Here is a 23,219-nt window from a genome sequence, read left to right as displayed (position 1 = left end):
TATTTTTTTAGTTTGAAGTAGTTTCTTTTTTTTTTTTTTGTCATTTGCTGAGTGCTTTTATCACAAAAGGGTGTTGAATTTTGCCAAATGCTTTTTCTACATTGCGATGATGATGGGATTTTGTTTTTCAATCTGTTAATTTTTTTTTAATTGAACCATCATTGCATTGCTAAAATAAATCTCACTTGGTCATGGTATATAATTCTNGCTTAACCAACTAAGCCACCCAGGCGCCCCAGTTCTTTTAATATGCCACTGAATTCAGTTTGCTAGTATTTTGTTGAAGATTTTTGCAACAGTGTTCATAAGGAATATTGGTCATAGCTTTCTTTTCTTGTAGTATTTGCCTTTGATACCAGGGCAGTGAGTTATGAAGTATTCCCTCTTCAGTTTTTTGACAGAGTTTGAAAAGGATTGGTGTTAGTTCTCTCAGTGCTTGGTAGAATTCACCAGTGAAGCCATCGGGTCAAGAGCTTTTCTTTGTGGGGAAAGTTTTATTTATTCATTCAGTCTCCTTACTAGTTAGTTAATTTCTTTCTTTCTTTCTTTTTCTCTCTCTCTCTCTCTCTTGTTTCCTCCCTTCCTTCCTCCCTCCCTCTCCCCTTCCTTCCTTCCCTCCTTTCTTTCCCCTCCCTCCATTCTTCCCTCCATTCCTTCCTTCCATCCCATCCCTCCCTTCCTTCCTTCCTTTGTTCCCTGGAGCTTGAACTTGTGACCTGAAGATCAAGAGTCTCATGCTTTACTGACTAAGCCAGCCATGTGTCCCACTAGTTAATTTCTTTGGAGAGAAATACAAATCTGTTTTGCTTAACCCATTTTAGTTTTGTATTGTGGCCAACTAACAGAAAAAGGGCATGGGGTGTCTAGATGGCTCAGTCAGTTGAACGTCTGACTTCAGCTCAGGTCACGATCTCACTGTGAGTTTGAGCCCTGCATAGTGCTTGCTTGCTGTCATCTTGGAGCCCATTTCAGATCCTCTGCCCACCCCCACCCCGACCCCTTCCCTGCTCGCATGCCCATGCTCTCTCTCAAAAATAAACATTAAAAAAAAGAAAGAAAAAAGGCATAATTGAGAAAGAAGGGGAACTTCACAGGAGAGAAGTGGGGGCAGTGGGAGCCTTACCCACTTTCTCATGCGTAGCCTCTCCTCACTGAAGGATGACCCTAAGAACTCTGCTCTGTGCTGTATCTTTGTCCTGTAACTGTGGTGGGGATGTGGCCTTATCGGGTTAGCCACACCCACCACCAAGCTTCCAAATGGATGAGGCTGGCCATAGGCAGGACCCTCTTGAGACTGACTTGACATGGCTTCCCTGACATTTTTCTTAGAATTTTCCTTCCTTCCTTCCTTCCTTCCTTCCTTCCTTCCTTCCTTCCTTCCTTCCTTCTTTCCTTCCTTCTTTCTCTCTCTATCTCTCTCTCTCTCTCTCCCTCCGTCCTTCCCTCTCTCCCTTCCTTCTTTCCTTCCTTCCTTCTTTCTCTGATGGGGCCTGCAGGCAGCCATACAGAAAGTGGTCAGGCAGTTGAAAATCTGCCTGGGGTTGCCACCATCCCTCCTGACTAGAGGTGTTCTTGGTGACTGGACAGGTCTCAGCTGTGTCCCTTTAGGCCCTCCATCCTGTCTGTAACCCCCCCAACCTGATGGTGTCAGCCGGTAGGCTGTTGGGAGACCACCCCCACATTGGGTTTCTTGCCTGGTTCTGGCGGGAGGTCTCACCAGCACCAAGGTCCGACCCGGCTGGCCCAGGGAGGCTTGGCTGCTGTGGGACAGTGCTGTGTTCATCAGCTCGGAGCCCTCACAAGCATTGTGACCTAGGGGACAGCACCCATCTTGTAGGTGAGGAACCTGAAGGTCACACCTAAGGTTTTGGTTAAGAGGACTTAGGGAGAGCCAGGTACTTCTTATGAGGATACTCTTCCTTGTCCCGCTCCTGGGACACAGTAGAGGACAGGAATCTTTGCCATGATGGCACCGGAGGAGGGTTTCTCTTCACAAAGCTGTGCCCTAGCGTGGAGCGGCCACTTAATAGATATCTATTGTTCTTGGAGGTCTTTGGGACTACAGCCCAGACCCTGCCAGGGGCACCTGGCCCAGGGTGGCTCTCCTCAGCTTCAGTGGTGTGGGGGGCTCAGTGCTTCTCATGAGTCTAGCTGTCAAGCCCTACAGGGCTGCAGACTTCAGTGAGGGCATGTGAGGTGACAGGGGCTGCGTCTGGGGAGCCTGGCCCATGTGCTGCATGCCTCCTTGGGGCTCCTGGCCCCGTCTCGGCTCCGCACCCCCTCAGGGCCTAGCCGCTCCTCTCCTCACCACCCCACCATCCCTACTGCTAGATGGCTCCCTCCAGTAGGGGTCTCAGTGGCAGCCAGTGTCTCTTCTGTGCTCCATATGGGCCTTCTAGATCCCTCTCTGGAAGCTGGAGACCTTAGGACAGCGTCAGGCCCAACTCTGCCCAGGACCCTTCTCTCCAAGGAGCCACATGGCCTGCTCTCTCTGCCTATTCAGTTCTTCCTAAAATGCTGCCCCGCCCCCTCACCCCCCCAGGCAGCCTTCTTGGGCTTTTTGGCCAACGTAGCCACCTCTGTACTTTCTGTTCCTCCCCTCATTCTCTCTTTAAGATTTGGTGACACATGACGTATACCATACATTCACATATTTAACTTATTTAGGTGTCTCTCCCCAGCTGGAACGTCCTCCCACGAAGATGGTTTTGTGTGTCGTATCCACCTTTGCATTCCCTGTGCCTCTCCGTGATAGGCGCACAATCTGTATTTTTTAATAGACATAAGCGTTAATGACCAGTTGGCAGGGGACAGGCAATCCAGTCCACACAGTGCTGCCTAGTGGCCAGGAGGACTACTGGTGTGCCACCCAGGGCAGGACTTGCCGGGGCTGGGTGTGGACGGCTAAACCTGTTGGTCATGTTTGATGGTTTTCCGTGGGCTGCCTGATGGTTCATGTCTTTCTGGTCCTTGCCTGCCCTTGGGACTAACTGGGCATTTGTTTCCCGTGAGGGGAAGGGACAGCTCTTCGAGCTCCATTCTGCAAACCATCACTCGTCGCCCAGCGTGAGCAGAATGCAGAAAGGATGGGGGCTCGTTGGTAGTGAGGGGAAGCCAGTATGCAAGGTCCAGAGGTGCAGGACTTCGTGATCGGGGACAGGAAGTGGGGTCCCATGCTTCTCTGTGGTCCCAGTAGGAGGAGTCTCGTGGATACAGTACCCAGGGACCCAGCCAGACCCTGAAGAGTCCTTCCTGTGTGTCTCAGTGATGGCCGGTTTCAGAGCAGGCCTGCTCCTCTGTGGGGTGAGGAGTAGAGATGGTGATCCTGAGTGCAGGTGTGTGGGGGGGGGGGCCCTGGGGCACAGGCTGGGTTCTGTCTTGGTCTGGGGGCCTGGACCCTCTTCTGGCTGCAGGTTACATGTCAGCAGGGTGCCTGCTGGGGGCGTGGTGGGCCGAGTTGGCTGTGGGCCTCTGCTTCCCACCCAGGCTTTGCCTGCACCTCTGGGGTGTGCGTCTAATGTGGGCGGGTAGCTCTGCCAGGCCCTGAGCCAGAGCCCTTTGCGGCAGCCCCGGCAGGTGCCTCATGTCATCTTCGTTTTCTGGATGGGGACCTGTGCCCAGAAGGACAAGGGCCAGCCCCATTTCTCAGCCAGTAAGTTGTGGGCAGGGTCCATCCTGGCCTGGCGGCTCCCTGGCAGGCTGTCTCATCTCCATGAGGCCTCCCCTGGTTGGGCACAGTTCTGAACTCCCGTAACTTGTGTTCTTTGATTCTTGCCCCAGCTGAATATCCACGTGGGAAACATTTCACTGGTGGACCAGTTTGAGTGGGACATGTCAGAGAAGGAGAACTCACCAGAGAAATTTGCCCTGAAGCTGTGCTCAGAGCTGGGGCTGGGCGGGGAGTTTGTCACCACCATCGCATACAGCATTCGGGGACAACTGAGCTGGCATCAGAAGACCTACGCCTTCAGGTAGGATCTGGATGAGCTCCTCCCTCCTCTGCGAACCCGTTTTGGGGAAAAGACCTCTCCCTGTGTGCGGTTATGCCCTTGGGTCTGTCTGGAGCCTTGAAGGGCGGCCTGGCCGTGGGCGGCCTCAGCCAGCTCCATGGCCCTTTGTTGGCTCGCTCCTTCTGCTTCCTCTGTCTCAGTGGCAGGGCCCCCCACCCTCATCACAGTGGGGGTGACTCTGAGGGGGTGGTCTCTCTGCCCCCTCCATCCTCCAGCCCCTGTACCCCCTGCCTGGGGCCATCTCTGCTGCCAGAAGCCCCTCTGCACCCACCCCACGCCGCCACCTCTGTACTTTTGCCCAGACTCTTCTCTCTGTCAGGGTTGGGTCACCCACTCCAGGGTTTGTCATCTGATGAACTTACCTTCTGTCTCAAACAAGAGCTGCCCGAAACAGCCCTCCTCAGCTTATAAGAGTCAGGGGACTTCCAGCAGTTTCTTTTTACTGCCTTGCCAGTCAGAGACTCATTGGTGAGCACCCATTTTGACTGGACCGCCATACAGGGTGCCATGGAAGATAAAGAGCCACATCCAGGCTGCCTGTGAAGGTGGGAGTATACACAGAACATTCCAGACTGGTGTCTTCTGTGCTGGGGGTGGACCAGGGGCCGGGGTCTCTTGGAGAGGCAGACGTAGCCTTCCTATTGGTGGTGGCCCCACAGTGCACAGTGTGGGCCTGGCAGGAGGTGGGGGGCGGCAGGCATGAACTGATAGTAGAGCCTGCCCGCCTCAGGACTCTTGCACCATAAATGGCCCTGTTCCCTGCACTCCTTTTCCACTTGGGAAAGTACAGTCTGGGGGTGGCGCTGAGTATCCCTGCATCGAAACAGGATGTTAGGGTTTATTCTGCTCATCCAACTGTCACTGTCTACATTTGGCGATCATTACTCAAGGACCGCAGCTTAAAATGGCACACGAGGAGTGAGGACCAAGGTCTTTTTGCAAAGATAGGACAGTTAATGGAGCTCGTGAGTATGTTTGTGTCTCAGCTGGTTTTCCCAGAAATCCCAGGAGACTGCTTGCTTGCCGCTTCCTGTAAATCTGAGCAAGAGAGCAGGAATGACCGTACAGCCTCAGGGCTTGAGGTCCCGGCCCTGGGAAACCACTGGGTTCCGTGGGGGTCCAAGCACCGCCCGTGCTCCAGGCATCTGGTCCGAGACGGCACATATGTCACCTCCCAGAACCTCCCAGCGGCCCTACCGACCAGGTGGTCCCGCTTCGCAGACAGAACGCAGGCCCTGGGAGGAGGCGTCATTGCCCTGATGTGGTGTCTGGCTCCTTGAGAGCCCTGCTAGAGGTGTGGCCACGCACGTCTGTTCATGTTGTACTTGAGCCAAGGCCGACGGGCCTGAAGACCTGCCCGGGGTGGCCCCGCTCCCCGGAATGCCCCCGGAGGTGGGAGGTGGTGATGTTATACAGGTCATGAGAGTGAGTACCCCAGGTACCTCAACCCTCAGGTGTCGTTTGAGTCAGAATCCGCGTTCTAACCGGCAGATGGTGTGCGTGGAGTGGGGGCTGGTCTTGCTGCAGGACCCTGAGGGTGTCAGCCCCTGTGACAGCGTCCCTCCTGCTCTCACCCCTGGGTGACCTGAGCGTCCTCCTAAAACCCTTGTCAAGCTTCAGGCTGTCAGCAGTGTGCCAGAGAGCTCCAGAGCAGACGCCCCTCATGACTCCGGTGGTTGCAGGTCAGGACCCACAGCCGGTTCCCCTGCCAGGTCTCAGGAGCCAGTTAATGAATTCCCTCTGGTGGACGGGGAACATCACAGACCTCCGTCCCCCTGCAGTCTGTAGTGCTGAGCGTGCAGGTCGCACGTCCTTGGGATTGAAGGCAGGGTGGCTTACTGGGGACCAGGGTGAGCACACCCCCCGTCACCAACAGCCCAGGCCAGCCAGGCGGGAGGGGCACAGCCTGCCTGGGATCTGGGAGGCAGTCCAGCGCCTCCTTCGCATCGGGACGGCTGCTTGTGCTTTCCCAGCTGACCAGGCCTCCTGAGCTCCTCAGGCTAGGCCTGGCCCGTTGTGTGTGCTGTGTGTGGTCTGGGCAGCCGGATGCTATGGATGGAGCTTGCAAGACCGGAAGGGGAGCTTAGGGTCAGAGGCTGGCTTATTGGGGACTCCACCATCTAGACAGAACTGTGGCCTTCTGAGGCAAGCAGGGAAGGGGGTTGGAACTCACATCTCCTGACCCTGACCCACATTCTTGCCACAGCACCATACTGTCCCTTGGGAGCTCTCTTAACTCTCCCCAACCAATATCCACTCTTCTCTCTGGGCCACTGCCTGGGGGACGCCGAGTAGGCTGCCACGTCCCCATGGCCAGGGGTCACGTGGTCCACGGAGAGCCAGACCAGGAGCCCCCACCTGATCCCTACTACACACAAGACTTGGCAACTGCCGAGTCACATGACTCCTTAAGAGGGACTTTAAATTCTGGGCCTCCGTCATCCCACGTCATAGATGCTCTGAATCCCCGCAAGCCAGTCCTGTCTCCCTCCCTCCCCGACCCAGGCCTAGCCCAGTGTCTGGCTGCAGTGCCCTCCTCGGTGATGGTGGCATTGTGTCCACAGTGCAGCAGGGCGTGCAGCTGGTCACAGGTCGTGTGTGAGCAGGGGGCAGAATGCCCACAAAGTCAGGGGAGCGAAGGCAGGCTGCTTCCTTTCAGCAGTGGGACAGGTGGGCCTGACATGGGTAAGCCTGGGGGACATGCCTGTGGCAAACAGGTTGGGGGCCCCAAGCTTCTAGAGGACAGAGCTGACCCAGAGTGACAGAGATGTTCTGGGGTCAGCGGAGTGGGACAAAGACAGTGAGTGGCAGGAGGGGGACAGAGCTCCAGCAGGGGAAGGGCCTGGGCTGAGCAAACCAGGAGAGTGTCAGACATTCACCCAAACCTGCGAGCTGCTACCTGTCAGGAAAGTTGCATCAGCAGACTTACTGGCACCTCCTGCAGGCCAGCCCTGTGCCCGAGGCGGGGGACACAGAGAAGAAATGGTATCTTGTCTAGTAGAGGGCACTGGAGGCTGCAGATGCAAGGAGGGGACCCACGGGTAGGGGGCATAGAACCTGGGGTGAGGTGGCCAGGCAGGGTGCTGACCAGGCGGAAGCTGAGGATGGGCAGAGGGTCAGAGAACCTGGTGGCTGGGATTGATAGGGGGACAGAGAGGCAGTGTCACTGGCACAGATGAGAGTCGGGAGACACCAGGGTCATTTTGGACTGGTTGACCCTAGCCACAGAGGTTACTCCTGGAACTCTGCCCTTCTGACAGCAGCAGGGTTCGCTTGTTTGCTTGTCTGTTTTTTGTTTTTCTTTTTTTAACTTTTTTTTTTAATGCTTATTTAATTTTGAGAGAGAGAGAGAGAACACGAGCAGGGGAGGGGCAGAGAGAGAGGGAGACACAGAATCTGAAGCAGGCTTCAGGCTCTGAACTGTCAGCACAGAGCCCGACTCGGGGCTCGAATTCACAAACCACGAGATCATGACCTGAGCCGAAGTCGGCCACTTAACCGACTGAGCCACTCAGGCGCCCTGCTTGTCTGTTTTTATAACAGCTGCATCGAGCTGTAATGCGAATACTACCGTACAGTTCACCCATCTAGAGCTTGCCATTCGCGCCATCACAATTTTAGACCATTTCCATCACACCAAAGGAAGCCTCACACCCTTTAGCAGCTGCTGCTGTCCCCCCTCAAGTCTCCCAGCCCAGGGCAACTACTAATCTACCTATCAAGTTGCCTGTTGTGGATACTCCATATAAATTGAATCATATAATACGTGCTCTTTTGTGGCTGGTTTCTTAGTATCATTATATCTGTGTGGTGGCCTGTGTGGGAGCTTCATTCCTGTGTACTGCGCCGTCTTACAGATTCGCCACATTGTATTTACCAAGTCATCGGTTGACGGACAGTTGGGTGGTTGTCAGTACTGGGCTGTGGAGAGTAGTGCGGCTGTGAGCATTCATGTCCCAGAGTTTCTTTAAACACCTGTTTTCAGTTCTCTTGGGTAGATTGTATGAGTGGAATTGCTGGGTAATGTGGTTAGCTGTGTGTAGCATTTTGAGTTCCTGCCAGACTGCTTTCCAAAGCAGCATACCATTTTACTTTTGCACCAGCAGAGCCAGGCTTCTTTCTGGTTTCTTCACATCCTTGCCAACATTTGTTACTTTTTTTTTTTTAATGTTTTATTTATTTCTGAGAGAGAGAGGCAGTGTGAGCAGGGGAGGGTCAGAGAGAGAGGGAGATACAGAATCCGAAGCCGCCTCCAGGCTCTGAGCTAGCCGTCAGCACAGAGCCTGATGAGGGGCTCGAACCCATGAACCGTGAGGTCATGCCCTGAGCTGAAGTCAGACGCCCAACCGACTGAGCCACCCAGGTGCCCCCTTAATGTTTATTTTTGAGAGAGGGAGGGGCAGAGAGAGAGAGGGAGAGACAGAATCTGAAGCAGGCTCCAGGCTCTGAGCTCTGTCAGCATAGAGCCCAGTGCGGGTCTCGAACCCATGAAGCATGAGATCATGACCTGAGCTGAAGTTGAACGCTTAACCACCCAGGCACCCCTGTTCCCTGACTTTTTGATTCTAGCCATCCTAGTGGGGGAGGGGGAAGGAGTTGTGGTTGTGATTTGCATTTCCCTGCTGACAAATGATGATGGGGCATCTTCTCAGGTGCCGTTGGACATTTGTGTATCATCTTTAGAAAAACCGCTGCTCGGGTCCCTTGGTTTTTCATTGGCTTATTTGTATTTTTATTATTGAGTTGTAAGCATTCTTTACATATTCTACATACAAGTTCCTTATCAGAGGTACGGTTTACAAAAACTTCCTACCACCTTGTAGCTTGTCTTTTCATTTTCAAGATGGTGTCTCTTGAAGCACAAGTTTTAAATTTTGAGGTAGTCTATTTTCTCTTTTGTTGCCTGTGCCTTTTTTTTTTTTTTAAGATTATTTTTAAGTCATCTCTACCTCCAATGTGGGGCTCCAACTCACAGCCCTGAGATCAAGTCATACGCTCTTCTGACTGAGCCAGTAAGATGCTCTCCCCTCGCCTCCCATCTGTGCTTTTTAATGTGATATCTGCAAATCCTCATCCAGGGTCATCTTGTCCCAGTGTCATTTGTTGGAAAGACTGGTCTTTCCCCATTGTGTGGACTTTGGCACCCTTGTCAAAAGCCAGTTGGCCATAAAGAGGGGGGTGATGTTGAGTTTTGTCTCCCCCTCCTCTCACTGGAGTGGCCATGAGCAGGTCATTTCTCTCAAAGGCTCTGTCCTTCTCATTTGTAAAGTGGGTAGAGTAGTGCTTCTTGGCTGGCATTTTGTATCATGTGAGGGCATAAAAGGTCATACTGAGTACCCTACAGGCTATGGCCCCCAGCCCTCTGACACCTCAGCTACAGGGTGGCCTGGCCTGTGTCCCCACCTGGACTCTGCAGGGTGGTGGGGACATCTAGGATGGCGGGTTGCCTTGAAGCCTGTGATGCAGAATCGCCTCGGAGGGGGAGGTGAGGTGGCCCCCTGCCTGTGTGTTTGTCTCAAACCCAAGGCAGCCCTGCTGGCTCTGGGCCCATTCTTAACAGGGTTGGGTCGAGCAGTTCTTATTTTAGAACAAACCCACTGGAGTGGAATCTTTCCATAGCCAAGGGGAGGTAAACAAAGGGGCCTCCAGGACCTACTCACAAGCCCTTGTTTAAATTATGAGGAAAACATGTTTTGCTCCCCTCAGCATGGGCTTGGCGCCTTTCATGTCTCCCCTCCTGAGGAAGGCGGCTGGGAGCCCTTGAGGTGAGGAATGATGTTTGGGTCTGTGGTGGGGTGGTTCAAGATTGCCAAATCACCACACTGGCTGGAGAAGAGCTGTCAGGAGCTGTTCAGGAGGGTTGGCCACAGGGTAGCACGGGTGGGGGCTGATGCTGCCCCTGTCACTAGCCTCTGAGTCACCAGCACAAGCTTGGGCTCTGGGGGCCTAGCCCGTCAGGAAGAGGTGAGGCCTTGTCTGCAGGGGAGCCTGGGGCAGTTCTGGGTTGTGGCGACAGCCTCAGCGCATGCGCTCACTGCCCTGAGACTCAGCATGAGGAGACTAGCACAAGGGAGGCCGGCACAGGCCCTCGGCTGCTGTGTGTCAGCCGACCATGTGAGGGGCACGGCCTCTAGTCGGGCCTGCGTGGACGCCTCACTCCAGCTGGCCACCCACATACCCTTGGGCACAAGTTCCAGGAAGACTGCATGACAAGGCTCCTGGCCCCTAGGGAGCTCCCTCTGTGGACATATGTTGGCTGTTTTAAATAATAGTAATCCTCTGAAGAGCCCTCACAGCCATGAGATTGTTCTTATTTTCCAGATAAGGTACCAGAACCAAGGCCACCACATCAGGGGTCCATCCTCTTTAATTGTCAGTCTCCTCCAGTGCCTCCCCTGGGCCCTGCCTGCCTTCACTCTTCCCAGAGGGCACCGTGCCATGCAGGGCTCCAGACTGAGACGGGCAGACACTTGATGGGGCTGCAGTGGAGCAGAGCCAGCCTTCTGGGGGTCCTGGGCCTCAGGAGACAGGTGCAGGCCACCCGGCCGGAGGAGAGACAAAAGGGCCTGGTGAGGAAGGGGGAAGGGCGTGGGAGAGATGCACTGTTATGGCCACCGTCTGAGGCTTATCTCCTGGGCCAGGAGTTTGAAGGGTCAGCTCTAAGCATCCTTGCCTCTTCAGCCTCCTGTCACACACACTTGGAAATCAGGGCCCAGAGAGGCAGCAGCAGCTCAGCTGTGTCCTCCCTCCTCTGGTGCTCCTGCTGCGTCTGCTTGGCAAGAGGGTGCACAGGTGGCCTTTGGGGTGGTCACTGAGGGGCCATGGAGCATAGTGGCCAGGGGACAAGGGTTCCAGGCCCAGCTGTCTGCCGTAACCACAATAGCCCAGCTATCTGGTGTTCGGCCGGGTCAGCGAAGTGCCCTGAGGGGCAGGTGTGTAGGATATTCAGGAGCAGGCTAGCCCAGTGGCCTTCACTGATGAGGCATCAGGGCTGGTGGGTCCTAGCCCCGGGCACTGCGTGGGGCAGACTGCCCTCCCCTGCCTTCCCAGCAACACCGTCATGAGGAACCACCTCTGCAGGGAACCGCCGCTCCCTTACAGACCAGAGACACCTAGGCGGCAGCAAAAGGCCTGTTTGAGTGCGCTTTGGAGAGAAGCGATTGTTGTAGGGGACCTGGCGTCCCCAGTGACTCTGCCTGGAGGTTGGGATGGTGGCTGATGACCACGCCACTCCTGTTCTGAGGAGCTGGGCGTGGAAGTGGCCCAGCGGGGAGGAGGCAAAAGAGGAAGCAGGGAAGGCCTGGGCCTTCCTTGCCGTGCCCTGGCCCCAGTGTTCTGGCAAGGGGGTGGACACTGATCTCTGGGGCCCTTTCTGGCTGCTACTCTGTGAACTAGCAGTCACAACCCCCGTCCCTCACCCCCCGGCCCACAGCGAGAACCCCCTACCCACGGTGGAGATTGCCATCCGGAACACAGGCGATGCTGACCAGTGGTGCCCACTGCTGGAGACTCTGACAGACGCTGAGATGGAAAAGAAGATCCGCGACCAGGACAGGAACACAAGGTACCCCTCCCCCTTCAGGCCCCCTGCAGCTCGCTCTGCACACAGCCACTGTCAGGCCAGAGGCAGACCCTGGGTGAGGAGTCCCAGTCTAGACCCCGCGTGCATTTTCCTTCAGGGAACAAAGGTTAAGCCCTCAGGTGGGATCTGACAACACCTGTGTGTCCAGAGCCCTGGGGACGCAGGCAGGACTGAGCAGGCAGGAGCAAGGGCAGCGTCGGGGCCTCCAGCAGCCGACAGCCTCTGGCCGAGGGAGGGGCTGGGGATCCCACCTGCCGCATCCTGTTTCCGTCCCCACTCCCTTGGCCGCACTAGAGAGCCCTGGGGAAGGGCGGCCACCCAGGGCTGGATGCTGGCTCCGGGTCACCACCTGCTCTCCTCCTGCAGGCGTATGAGGCGTCTTGCCAACACTGCCCCAGCCTGGTAACCAGCCCGTCGGCGCCTGGCTCCCACGGAGCGCTGAGAAGATTGGACTGCCTCTCCTTCATCTTCTGGCAAGGAGGGCGGCAGAGGGGCAGGCCGGGGCCATCCTGAGGAACATGGGGTGTGGGGAGGGCTTCTGGGCTCCCTCCCCTGGGCACATTCCATTTGTTGAGCCCCAGTCCCCACCCAAGTCTCTGGTCAGAAAGAGGCGTCGTTTTGGGTTATGTTTCGTTTTTGTATAGGAGCCCCAGGCAGGGCTAGCAACACTTTTTAAATAAAAGACAACAGGTCATATTCTGTTTCTTCGAAGTGGGAGCATAAAAACAAGAAAGGGGACAAGGAGCAGGACCCAGCTGGGGTGGTGTGGGACCACGGCTGCCATGCCAGGCCTCTCAGCCTTCTCTGCCTCAGAGTCCCAGGTGGGCAGGTGGGGGCGAAGTTTCCATCCAAGGCCAACCACAGCACAGTCTTGCCTTCCCTTGGGCCCTCCGGCTGATGGACATGACAAGTGAGGTCATGAGGCTCAGGGGAGGAGGGCCCACTTACCTTTCAGTGATGGCCCCACCCCAGCCGCTTTGCTTGGCCTTGTGAAGGAGCTACAGGCTTTCCTGCTGTCCTTGGGCTCTGCAGCGTCCGGCCTATTGTGCCACCCCTGGCCAGGAGCATAGCTTCTCTGGAGTTCCTTTCGGCAGCCTCATCCTTTGCGGCTGCCGCAGGGGCATTACCAGCCTGAGTGCCCGAGGGCCCGTGCCTGGCTGTTGAGGCGCCAGCAGGTGCGCACCACTCTTGCCACGCCTTGCAGTGGTGCACGTGCAACTGGCGGGTGGGGCCCACCTCTACCCCCGGCTGGCGACACGGCCCGGGTCCGCTCCTCTCTCCTAGGTCGGTTGTGAGGAGTAAGACGCATGGAGCAGCCTGCCTGCCCGGTGCTGGCCATGGGTGATGTGTGTTGAGAAGGAGGCGTAGCCCTGGGCCACTTTTCAGCTCCGCCTCCAGTGAGCCGTGTGTCCCCTCTTGCATCCTTGTCTAATGTGGAAGCGTTCCACTCTACAGTAGGGACATGGGTGGCCTGTGTGGGTCGGCTCACTGAGCCGAGTGCTGCTTGGGCGCACAGCTACGTTCTTACGAAGATAATGGGCCCAGATCCAGGCAGTGGGCTGGTGCCTTCAGCTGGTGGCAGGCCTTTCCTGCCAGGTCAGGGCTACTCTGCCCTCCAGGAGCATGGCAAGAGCGTGATGGCACCTGGCTCCCAACCTGAGCCCCACACTGGGCAAAGGCAGAGCTCTGAGTAGGAATTGAAGTCTTGACTGCCAGGATATAGGGGTAGATGCGCCCAGCCCTCTGGGCTGGGGGTCCTGTGATCATGTCCTGGGGTGTGACGGCTCCTGGCTCCCAGGGAGTTTGTACTCAAGCCCCCTGCCCGTCATCAGGAGTGGAACCTGCTGGAGCCCCACAGCAAGGGGACAGCTGGGCTTCACTGGAAGGCCTTGAACAGAGGAAGATTCCAGGCCCAGGCTCCACTGGCCTTGGAAATAAGTGGGCTCCATTGCTGAAGCGTTCGCTTAGTCCCCGAGGCCCTACAACTGGTGGAATGGAAGCATGCTGTGCCCCTCAGTCCCTCTGGGCAGGCTGGTGCGGCGGGCCCAGGGCCCGAGCCCTTGCTCCAAACACTGCCAGCTCATGCTGCTGCCCAGCCAGCTGCTGCTGCACAAGGTTTCACTACCAAAGTACGGTCACACTCCATGGTGCATACTGTGTCACGCACAAACGTGACAGCCTGTGGCTGGAGGAGCCCCTCTCTTGCTGATCATCCAGGGATAAAGTGTAATTTGGACTGGTCTAGGGCTGGTCTAGGGCAGTGAGGAGAGTTGGCCATGTTGTCTGATGCCTGCTTTACCAAAGAGGAAAGTGAGCTGTGGGATCAGATAAGGTTCCCCTGGTCCTCAGCTAAAAACATCAGGGAGAGAACTTGGCAGGGCTCTGCTACGGTGAAAATTTCTAAAAGCTTTGGGGTTGCAGAAAGGGCAGAGGACCCGGTCCTGGCCCTCCTCTGCACCTGACCTCATGGAGCCTTGGCAAGTCCATTATCTGCTCAGCTGGAAAGTGGGCAAAGGTCCACTTGGTTGCTGATGAGGGACAGTGAGGCGTCAGCCTGAGGGCACCATGGGCAGGACCCCCTGCAGACTGGGCTTGGCACAACAGGGACATCCCAGTCCTGGCCCCAGCCAGGGAGATCTGGCCAGCCCTGGCTGTCTGGCAGGGAGCAGAGATCCTGTGCAGGTGGGATTTGCCCAGGGCTCCAGCAAGGCACTGGCATAGCTAGAGTGAAAACCCTGAATGTGCCATCTGCTAGCTCACTGCTGCTGGACAACTATGGGCAGGCTCTTGACCCACTCTGGGTCTCCCTACTACCGACAGTTGGTCTGAGAGCGCAGGCCAGGCTTGGTGCTTGCTGGAGTGTCAGGGCCGGCAGCATGGAAGGGTGTGGCCAGCTGAGGCAGGGAGCCAGTGCTGTGGACGAAGCGGTGCAGGTCATTCTGTTTATTTGGGTGGGTCCTGGGCACAGGCCCAGGCTGCAGGATAGGTTGCTCTCCTGAAAGCAGGTGTGAGGGGTGGGATGGAGGCCTGCCAGAGACCAGGAAAACAGGCCTCTTGGGCTGGTCCTGGCCTTGGGTAGGGTCATTGCTGCAGGGCTCCTGGCTGCTCCTCTGGGAGGGGCAGGTAATTGGGGTCCTCCTCTCGAGCATCCAGTAGCAGCTTCCTGTGGGGAGGGGCCCACACTGAGCTGAGGCCAGCAGGGCTCCCCAGTGGGGTCAGGTGAGGGAGTGTTTGGGGGATAACTTTCATCTCGAGCACTCACAGGAAGCTGGGGGTCAGCAGCAGCCTCTTGCCTCCAGGCTGGTTGGGGAAGACATCCTCTAGGAAGTAGTAGATGTGGCCCACAGCAATCCCTGTAGGAGAGCCAAGGAGTGCTGAGGCCACCTCCGCAGTCCAGAGCCTGGGACCAGCAGGACCTGCTCCGCGCGTGGCTCTGGGGGCCCAGCCAGGCCAAGTAACCTCAGGCCCTGTAAGTAAACTCACGCTCTGGCATGAGTACGAGACATCTTGCAGACTGCCAGCCCAGGGTGGGGCCGGGCTTGACCCTGAAGGACGGGCTTACCTGGCCCAGAGGTGGGCAGGACTCGGGGAGGTGATGGGCTGAGAACATGGGAGGAACGGGAACGAAGGCTGGAGCCCTGACATAGCCATCCCCACCCTGGTCAGGACCCCCACAAGCGTCAGTACGTCAGGCCTGAAGACGTGAAGCATGTATCTGGCTGGCTTGTTCAGGGGGCCAGAAAAACAGAAGCTGGCAGGGCAGGAAGTAGGGGTGGGAGGATAGGTGAGCGGTCCTGTCCCGGTGGGCGGGGAGGGCTCTGGCACAGGAACCAGCCTGGGTGGCCCTCCCAAAGACCATCAGGTACCAGACAGCCTGTTTGGGGGTGGGGAGGGAGGGATCCACAGGCAGGCTCACCCAGCAGGTCGACGAGGATCGAGTTGCCCAGCAGCAGCGAGAAGCCCATGAGGGCCCAGGGCAGGAATGGCGCCTGGAAGGTGAGGAGGCCAAAGAAGTTGACCCTCACCCGGGGGTTGCGGCGGCTCCAGACATAGACCAGCATGACTGTGAGGGCCTGGCCCAAGAAGAACAGGCTGCCCAGGAGCCCCAGCAGCTGAGCCAGAGTCAAGGTGCTGGGAGGCCTTCTCCTGGTGCAGGCCGCAGAGCCCCTGCCCAGGACCCCTCTGACTTCCTAAACCCCAGGAATCCTCCCCAGTTTTCCTTCCCTCCTCACTTCTAGTGATGGGCCTTTCAATCAAAGCCACACTGTGGCCTTCAGGCCCATGTGAATACCCTGCTGGTCCACCTGGGCCCAGTGGCCAAGTACTGCCCTTCATTGCCTCACTTTCTCCTGGCTCAGCCCCCAGGCACCCTACCTGTCTCTCCATGTCACCCTGTGATACTGTGCGTACAGGAAGAGCTAATAGCCCGGAGTTGAGCACATGATGTGCGCTAGATTCGTCCTAACTTGTCTGCCTCGGGCCCAGGCGCTCATGTCGGGCCCCACAGCGTACAAAGGCTGGACCCAGAGGCGCAGCGCCTGAGGTTTCAGAGCCTGGGAAGGATACGGTCATGAGGACGCCCCCGAAGAGAAACATGAAGACGAAGTCCGCCGTGCGGCCACGGAAGGAACCCTCCTCCAGCATGCGGCAGTAGCGAAACCTGCAGCGTCCGTAAAGGAAATGCCACCAGGAGGAGCCTCAGTTTCCCTGCTCCTGACCACTCCGGGCCGCCCACAGCCCGGGAGGGCCTCTCCCCAGCCTGGCGGGCCGCCCACCACCCTACGCCTACGTCCGCACGGCGCAGGATACACGAAGAGCATGTTGAAGAAGAAGCTGAATCCCAGGGGCCCAAAGAAGAGGAAGTTGGTGACGAGCCTCCAGACCTACGGGGATGGGGGGAGGTGGGCGGTCAGGCGCGGGGCAGGCAGGACCCAGGTGTCAGGTGCAAGGGGCGGGGTGGCCTCACCTGAAACTTCCGGAACACGAGGTGCGGGTTGAAATAGAGCTGGAAGGGGCTGAGGAGCTCCAGTTGCTGCGGAACCAGGGGCTCGTCAGGTGCTACCCCGGGGAAATCCAGCGGTAACCACGGCGACACCCTTCGCGGGCTGCAGCCAAGGAACCGACCCCACCCTCCCGGCCAGCTTACCACAGCAGCGGTGGTAAGGACGCAGGCCGCGGTGTAGGCCCGCGTCACCGCAGGGACCTGCAGGAACTCGGCCGTCAGCCCCTGCCACGCCATTGAACCTTCTTTGACACGCGTGGCCCAACCTGCGGCGCGTCTTTAACTCGCCTCCAAATCCCGCCTCACTCCCCGACGTCGGCCAATCCACGTCGGGGGGCGCAGCGCGCCCAGGGTAGGGGGCGGGGCCCTGGGCCTAGTAACCAATAGGAGGAGGAAACTGGAGGACCAGGGCGGGACAGGAGGGTGGGCGGGTCGGAACGTGGGACCAATGAGCAGGCCCCACGGTTGAGCACGTGGCGGTTGTTGTGGTGGCTGTGGTGGAGGCGCGCGAGAACGTGTGGCCAATGAGGAACTGGTCGCTTGGCGGCAAGATAGGAAGAACCAATAGCAAGGACCTACAAGACCTTGGGGGCAGGACTAAAATTACACCGCGAGGGGAAAAAAGACAGGACCGAGGAACGGCGAGACCGGAAGGGGCGGGGTCACGCTGGAGCGTGGGCAAGGCGGAACTAATGCGTGTCTGGTCCCGGAGCTCTGTGAGTACACCTAGGACTGGCAGCGACTCGGTCCTGTGTATTTCCCCCACTGAGAGCCAGAGACAGTGCCACCTAACCCACAACAAAGAAGGCGCTCAGCACCGCGCCAACCCCCCGCCCTCCCCTCAGTCCCACTGGACCCAACGCCAACTCCTGTAGGAGGTCTCCCCCAGGGACGCCTGGGTGCCGACGCGGGCCGGAACAAAGTGGACGGGCTGGAGAGGGCCTCAATATTTTGATGGAAAAGAGAAACTCCATTTATTCCCTCATTAAGTCAATCTTTTACTGAACACCGACTATGTGCCAGGTGCTCTTCTGGTTATAGAAGATACAGAAGCCGATAAGAGATGCTATCCCTTATGGTGCAGCCGAGGAGACAGGCAGTCATAGGCCTCTACTAATATGAGAGCTAGTGTTCCCAGGACCGGGAAATGGCGCAAATAATGCCAAGAGTGGAGGGTAGGGTAGTGAGCCGTCATGCTGGATGGGGTGATCTGAGAAGCCTCTGTGAGGAAGTGACACTTGATTGTCACTTTATTATTTTTTATTTTTTTAATGTTTTATTTATTTCTCAGAGAGAGACAGCGTGAGCAGGGGAGGGTCAGAGAGAGAGAGAGAGAGAGAGACAAAATCTGAAGCAGGCTCCAGGCTCCGAGCTGTCAGCATAGAGCCTGACCTGGGGCTCGAACCCACGAACCGTGAGATCATGACCTGAGCCGAAGTCGGGCGCTTAACCAACTAAGCCACCCAGGCGCCCCACTTGATTGTCACTTTAAAAAGGTCCCTGTGGCCGCTGCAAGCACAGTAGATTGTCAGAGGAATCCATAAGCAGGGGGAGGCTGCAAGGGACAGCGGTGGCTTGGGCAGCATGGATCCTGGAGTGTGGGGCTGGGATGAGAGGTGGGTTTGTCCATGGATTGGACAGAGCTGTGAGAGAGGAATCAAGGGTGACCTAGAGGTCTTTGCCACAGGGCAGATGGATGGTGGTGGCCTTTACAGATATGAAGAACGCTGGGGGGAAAGGTGGGCAGTTGTAGTACCATTCTGGCCTTGTTGAGTTTAGGGCATCTGTGACATTCGCCTGGAGAAATCCAAGTATGGTGTTGGGGGAGAGGTTGGGCTGGCAGTACAACTGTGGATGTCAGTCAACAGTAGACCTGTGGCATTTGTAGCCTTGGGCCTGCGCGAAGCATCCAAGGGACAAGACTAAATGGAGAAGAGAAGAGGCCAGGCCTGTGCAGCTCAGCCTTCCAACAGTCAGAGAAGGCAGGCCTAGCCAGGGAGGCTGGGAGGGACTTCCATGAGTTGAGCCAGGAAAGAGCTTCAGGAGCAAGACAGTGAGACGCTCACAGAGACACGGCCTGGGAACAGACAGTGGGTTGCAGCCATGCCAAGGTCCCTATAACCAGGATAAAGGAAGGTAGGAGGGAGAGGATGGTGCCCCAGACAGACATGCCCTTACCAATATGGGGAGCTAGGTGTGGACATAAGTGTGGATGATAAGGAATGCCCTGGACAGGGCCCTGAGGTCCCCAGAGGAGACTGGAAAGGGGGAGGACCAGCTGACAAAGTGATCTCAGGTGTATCCCAAGAACGTGAGAACGCTAAGAGGGGTTCCCAAGGGAGTGGCTCCTGGAGCTGCTGGGAGGGGAGGCAGAGGCTGGGAGCTCAGAAGAGGGATGTGCGTCTGGCTCCAGGGTGAGAACAGGTCTGGCCTGATATAGCAGGAATTGGAATTGGACCAAGGTGCGGAGAGGTTTGGTGGTGGGAACAGCCCCCCTTGGACAGCCTCCATTTGCCAGTAAAACAGGCCAAGTTCACATTTGTGGTGGGTCCAGCATCCTGGTGGAGGGTTAGGGTGGGCGTGGCCGCAGGGTGGGAATGCAGGGCCTCAGACGCCAGGGCTGGCGCCTGCCAGACACAAAAGAGCCATCCAGGGAGGTCAGGTTTCATGTCAGCATGGGGAAGGGGAGGTGTTCCTGCCTCCAGGCACTTAGCAGAGCTGGGGCCCTCCACTCAGGGTCAGGCCAGGGCCAATAGGAGGGGCTATCAATTGTGGGAGAGTATCTGTCTCCCCTTTGATTGGGGCTGATAAGGCAGGCGCCTGGTTTGGGGACCAGAAGAACATTCCCGGGAGGCTGGGAGACTAGGGTAGGTGGGGGTTGCCACCTGGAGGGACATCCACAGAAACAGTGGCTGGACTTTACAGCAGATGCTCCCTCCTCGGAACCCTGGGGAAACTGAGGCCCCATAGGAGGCACAGCAGGGTCTGGGACAGACCTCCATCACCAGTGCAGGCTTTTCCTGTCCAGTCTCAGATCCAGGGAAGGTCCACTTCTCTGACTTGGGTACCTGCAGACAGTTATTTATGGAGAGAAGCCCTGGGCACCAGATGGTCCCAGGGGCCTAAAGATGCAGGCAGGCTGTGTGCTAGACACCAATGTCTGTATAGCTTCCTGTGCCAAGGAGCAGGGCCAGCTGGGCCCACCCTCTCTTCTGGGCCAAAGATGTAGCCGAAGGAGGGCCTGTGGTCCCTGGGCAAGGCGACAGTGAGCCCTGCTCCTCAAGCTGCCTCTCTGGCCGTGCAGCTCTGCCTGCTGCAGAGCAAGGAGCTCCAGGATCCCCAGGACTGGGGGTACCCAGAGGACCCCAGAATCTCCTGTCCAGGCCTCAGTGCCCACAAACAGGACAGTACCCCCTGCATGCCCACCAAGCCTGCTTCCTCCTCACAGGCCTCACATGCTAGGAGGCCCCCTCATCAGCCCCAGTGACAATACAGAAACCTGGGGTCATCCGTGCCACACTTCCCCAGCCCACTTGGAACTTGATGCTCCCATGGAATTCTTTTTATATATATATATATTTATTTTTGGAGAGGGGCAGAGAGAGAAGGGGACAGAGGATCTGAAGCAGGCTCCGCGCTGACAGCAGCAAGCATGATGTGGGGCTTGAGCTGACAAACCATGAGATCATGACCTGAGCCAAAGTTGGACGCTTAACTGACTGAGCCACCCAGGGTCCCCATCCAGTCCCTTTTCATCTCTGCAACACACCTCACCACCACTGCTGCTGGTCACCTCCTATTCGGGCTTCAGCTTCTCTCTTCCAGGGACTGGCCCCAGATCTCTGGTTCATCCATTCATTCATTTTCCTCCCTACCAGCCTAGATATTCTGTTAAGAGAGGAAAAGAGGCTGGTGGAAATGCTCCCTACTCCAGGAAGCCCTCCCTGAAGGGATCAGAGCTCACCTATCTTCACCTAGGCTCACCTAGGGCCCCATACACTTAATTTTTAAATGTATTTTATTCCAAAGGCAACACTTGCCTGTGGTAACAAACCCAAAGAATGAGAAACAAGGTGTTTGTGTACATGTTGGAGCAGCTGTGTTTTCCTTTGACAATACAAGGCCACCCCCTCGTGACCCTGAACCTCCTCTGTTGGGGGCTTTTGCTCAGGGTCTGTGAGCTCCATTCCCACCCCCTTCCAGCACATGGACCCTGAACTGCAGTGGGAAGGCCCTCACCACAGCCCCAGCCAGCCCCTCCCAGGAACAGCTGTGTCCCCGTTGGCCCTTCCTGTCTGGGTCATGGAGTATTTTTAGCACCGAATCCGGAACCTACTCACAGCAGCTGCTCACGGCCAGAGTGCAAGAATGACAAACTGTCCAGGTGGGCTGTGTCAGGCTTGGGCCTGGTCTTCTGAGCTTGGTAGCAGATTCTAGACTCTCTAGAAATTAGCAGGTCTCCGGCATGGGAGGTGGGGGATAGGGAAGGACGAGGTAGTCTGGGACAGAGGATGAGTAGCATTAGCCATGCCCAAAGGGGAAACAGCCTGTGCAAAGGTCCTGAGGTGCCGTGGTGGGGGTCCAGAGAGAAGCAGAAAGCGTGGCAAGGAGGAGGAGCTGTGTGCAGTTTGAGGCTGAGCAAGGCTGTGTAGGCTGTGGTCTCCATCCCAAGGGGAATGAGTAGCCCTCAGAGAGTTTTCAGCATGGTGCTGAGGTTATGATCAGGTGGCAGCTCCCTGGAGGAAGAAGGAGACAAGAATAGAAGCAGTCATCTGTGTGGAGGAGGATGGCAGTGGCGGGGATGTGACGGAGTGAATGGGTCAAGGAGGGGGAAGCCACAGCCTTAGCAAGTGATTGGCAGAGGGGTGAGATGTGGGGGAGGGCCACGTTTCTGAGGGAGATCGCCCATTGGTTTGGGACAGGTCGAATTTGGGGAGCTCTGGGCCATGACCGCCCCCAGGAAGCCCTGCCCTGGCCACCCAGCTTGGTCCTCCCAGCAGCCTGCCGCCTACAGTGCTCCTCATGCCCACAGACATGCTGCACCATGCTCTCTGTCCCCGATGTCTGCTGTGGCACCAGCCACCAGAAGTCCTTGGTGATCTTGGAGCCTCAAGAAGGTGGAGACCTTCTCTCCAGGGCTGGATCCGCAGCCTTGGACCTGCCACCAAGACCTGACCTTGCCCGGCCCCCATCCCTGTCCGTGAAGTAGGCTGGTCTCCCATATATGAGAAATATATTTTGGTCATCTGAATGACCAGATATATCTATTTCTTATAAATCATAGTATCATGGGGGCCTGGGTGGCTCAGCGGGTTAAGCGTCTAACTCTTGATTTCATCTTAGGTCATGATCTCACTATCATAAGATGGAGCCCTGCATTAGGCTCTGCACAAAGCCTGCTTGGGATTCTCACTCTCCCTCTATCTCTCTCCACCTCTCCCCTGCTCATGCTATCTCTGTCTCTGTCTCTCTCAATAAATAAATAAACATTAAAAATAATCACAATATTGGGGCACTTGGGTGGCTCAGTCAGTTAAGTGTCTGACTTTGGCTCAGGTCATGAGTTGGAGCCCTGCATGGGGCTCTCTGCCGTCAGGAAAGAGCCTGCTTTGGATCTCCTGTCCCCCTCTCTCTCTGCTCCTCCCCTGCTTATTCTCTCTCTCTCTCTCTCTCAAAATAGATAAATAAACTTTTTTAAAAATTCAAAGGAGATTAGATTTTTTAAAAAATCACAATATCACACTGCCACCTTACAAACTAGGTTACTATTACAGAGTGAGGGAACCGGCTCAGAGAAGTTGAGTAACCTACCTGAGGACACTCAGCTAGAGAGGTAACAAGACACCAAGGCACCAGTGCTGGCTTGGCCACCAGGAGCGGTGATGCAAGGGGCTGCTGGGGGAGGCAGTGAGCTGTCCCCACTCTACTGTTGGGGCCCAGGGGGGTTCACCACAAGGAGTGAAGGGCATCACCTGCAGGTACCTGTGAAAGGTGCCACCAACCAGCCACTGTCATGCAGCCTCAGACCCTTCTCCAGCCATAGTTTGGAGGCAAAAGCTCTTTGCTGCCTCTGGACTTCTGGAAGTGTCTCCATAATGAGTCTCTCCTCCCTCAGTGATGCCCCCCTGATGAGCAGCTTGGGCCCCTGGCTCTTTGCCTGGCTCTGACCCTCAATGGTTGGATGAGTTGGGCCCTTCCCAGCCTCAGCTGCCGGGCCAGGCTGAGCTTGTGCCCAGCTGTCCTGATCCTCAGCAATTGCCCTTAATTCCCACTTCCTTCTGTGGCCACCGCGGGAATGTCAAAGCTACATCCTGCCAGCCATTCAGAGTCCCCAGAGTGCGTCTGGCGGGGCCTCCCCGTTCCTGGCCTCAGCTATTTTCAGGCTCAGCGCTGTGGGCGGTGTTTTGGGAGAAGCAGATTATCTGCTTGGCAGAGTCAGCCAAATGCAGGGCCAGGGATGCCAGGTCACGGAGACAGGACAACCTCAAGACATGGTAAAAAAAAAAAAAAAAAAAGACTCTACAGCCACTGTGGGAGCTCCTGCCCAGGACCAGTGACTCAGAGCTCTGGGCAGGCGGAAGGAGAGGCTCGAAGGGCTGCAGTTCGGGAATGTCCCACCCAGCTT

The 23,219-nt window shown here is 56.7% G+C and overlaps 2 protein-coding genes across 5 annotated transcripts in view; one reads left to right on the top strand and one right to left on the bottom strand.

The window, feature by feature from the left end:
- The window catches only part of SMARCB1 (SWI/SNF related BAF chromatin remodeling complex subunit B1), a 35,049-nt gene extending 22,761 nt beyond the window's left edge, over positions 1 to 12,288 (top strand). For both annotated transcript variants that reach the window (XM_077745931.1, XM_077745930.1), the window contains exons 7-9: positions 3,781 to 3,971; positions 11,443 to 11,574; positions 11,959 to 12,288. In XM_077745931.1, coding sequence (XP_077602057.1) covers positions 3,781 to 3,971; positions 11,443 to 11,574; positions 11,959 to 11,998 — 363 coding nt within the window. In that variant the 3' untranslated portion in view covers positions 11,999 to 12,288. The remainder of the gene's footprint in view (positions 1 to 3,780; positions 3,972 to 11,442; positions 11,575 to 11,958) is intronic.
- On the bottom strand, positions 10,388 to 16,864 carry DERL3 (derlin 3). Of its 3 annotated transcripts, none has more exons than XM_077745934.1 (7): positions 16,739 to 16,864; positions 16,559 to 16,624; positions 16,402 to 16,475; positions 16,159 to 16,252; positions 15,509 to 15,704; positions 14,855 to 14,945; positions 10,388 to 10,576 (listed from the first exon to the last, which is right to left on the bottom strand). In XM_077745934.1, exons 1-7 carry the CDS (start codon positions 16,829 to 16,831, stop codon positions 10,423 to 10,425), a joined length of 768 nt encoding a protein of 255 aa, XP_077602060.1. In that variant the 5' UTR covers positions 16,832 to 16,864; the 3' UTR covers positions 10,388 to 10,422. The 3 variants fall into 3 exon arrangements, with proteins under 3 accessions (XP_077602060.1, XP_077602058.1, XP_077602059.1); XM_077745932.1 differs by lacking the exon at positions 10,388 to 10,576 and adding an exon at positions 14,521 to 14,779; XM_077745933.1 differs by lacking the exon at positions 10,388 to 10,576 and adding an exon at positions 14,521 to 14,755.
- Between the last annotated feature and the right edge of the window lie 6,355 nt (positions 16,865 to 23,219).

The sequence above is a fragment of the Crocuta crocuta genome, unplaced genomic scaffold (assembly GCF_008692635.1).
Source record: "Crocuta crocuta isolate KB4526 unplaced genomic scaffold, BGI_CrCroc_1.0 scaffold344, whole genome shotgun sequence".
Lineage (NCBI taxonomy): Eukaryota > Metazoa > Chordata > Mammalia > Carnivora > Hyaenidae > Crocuta > Crocuta crocuta.
Note: the sequence above shows the minus strand (reverse complement) of the source record. Positions and strands in the feature narration are given on the sequence as shown.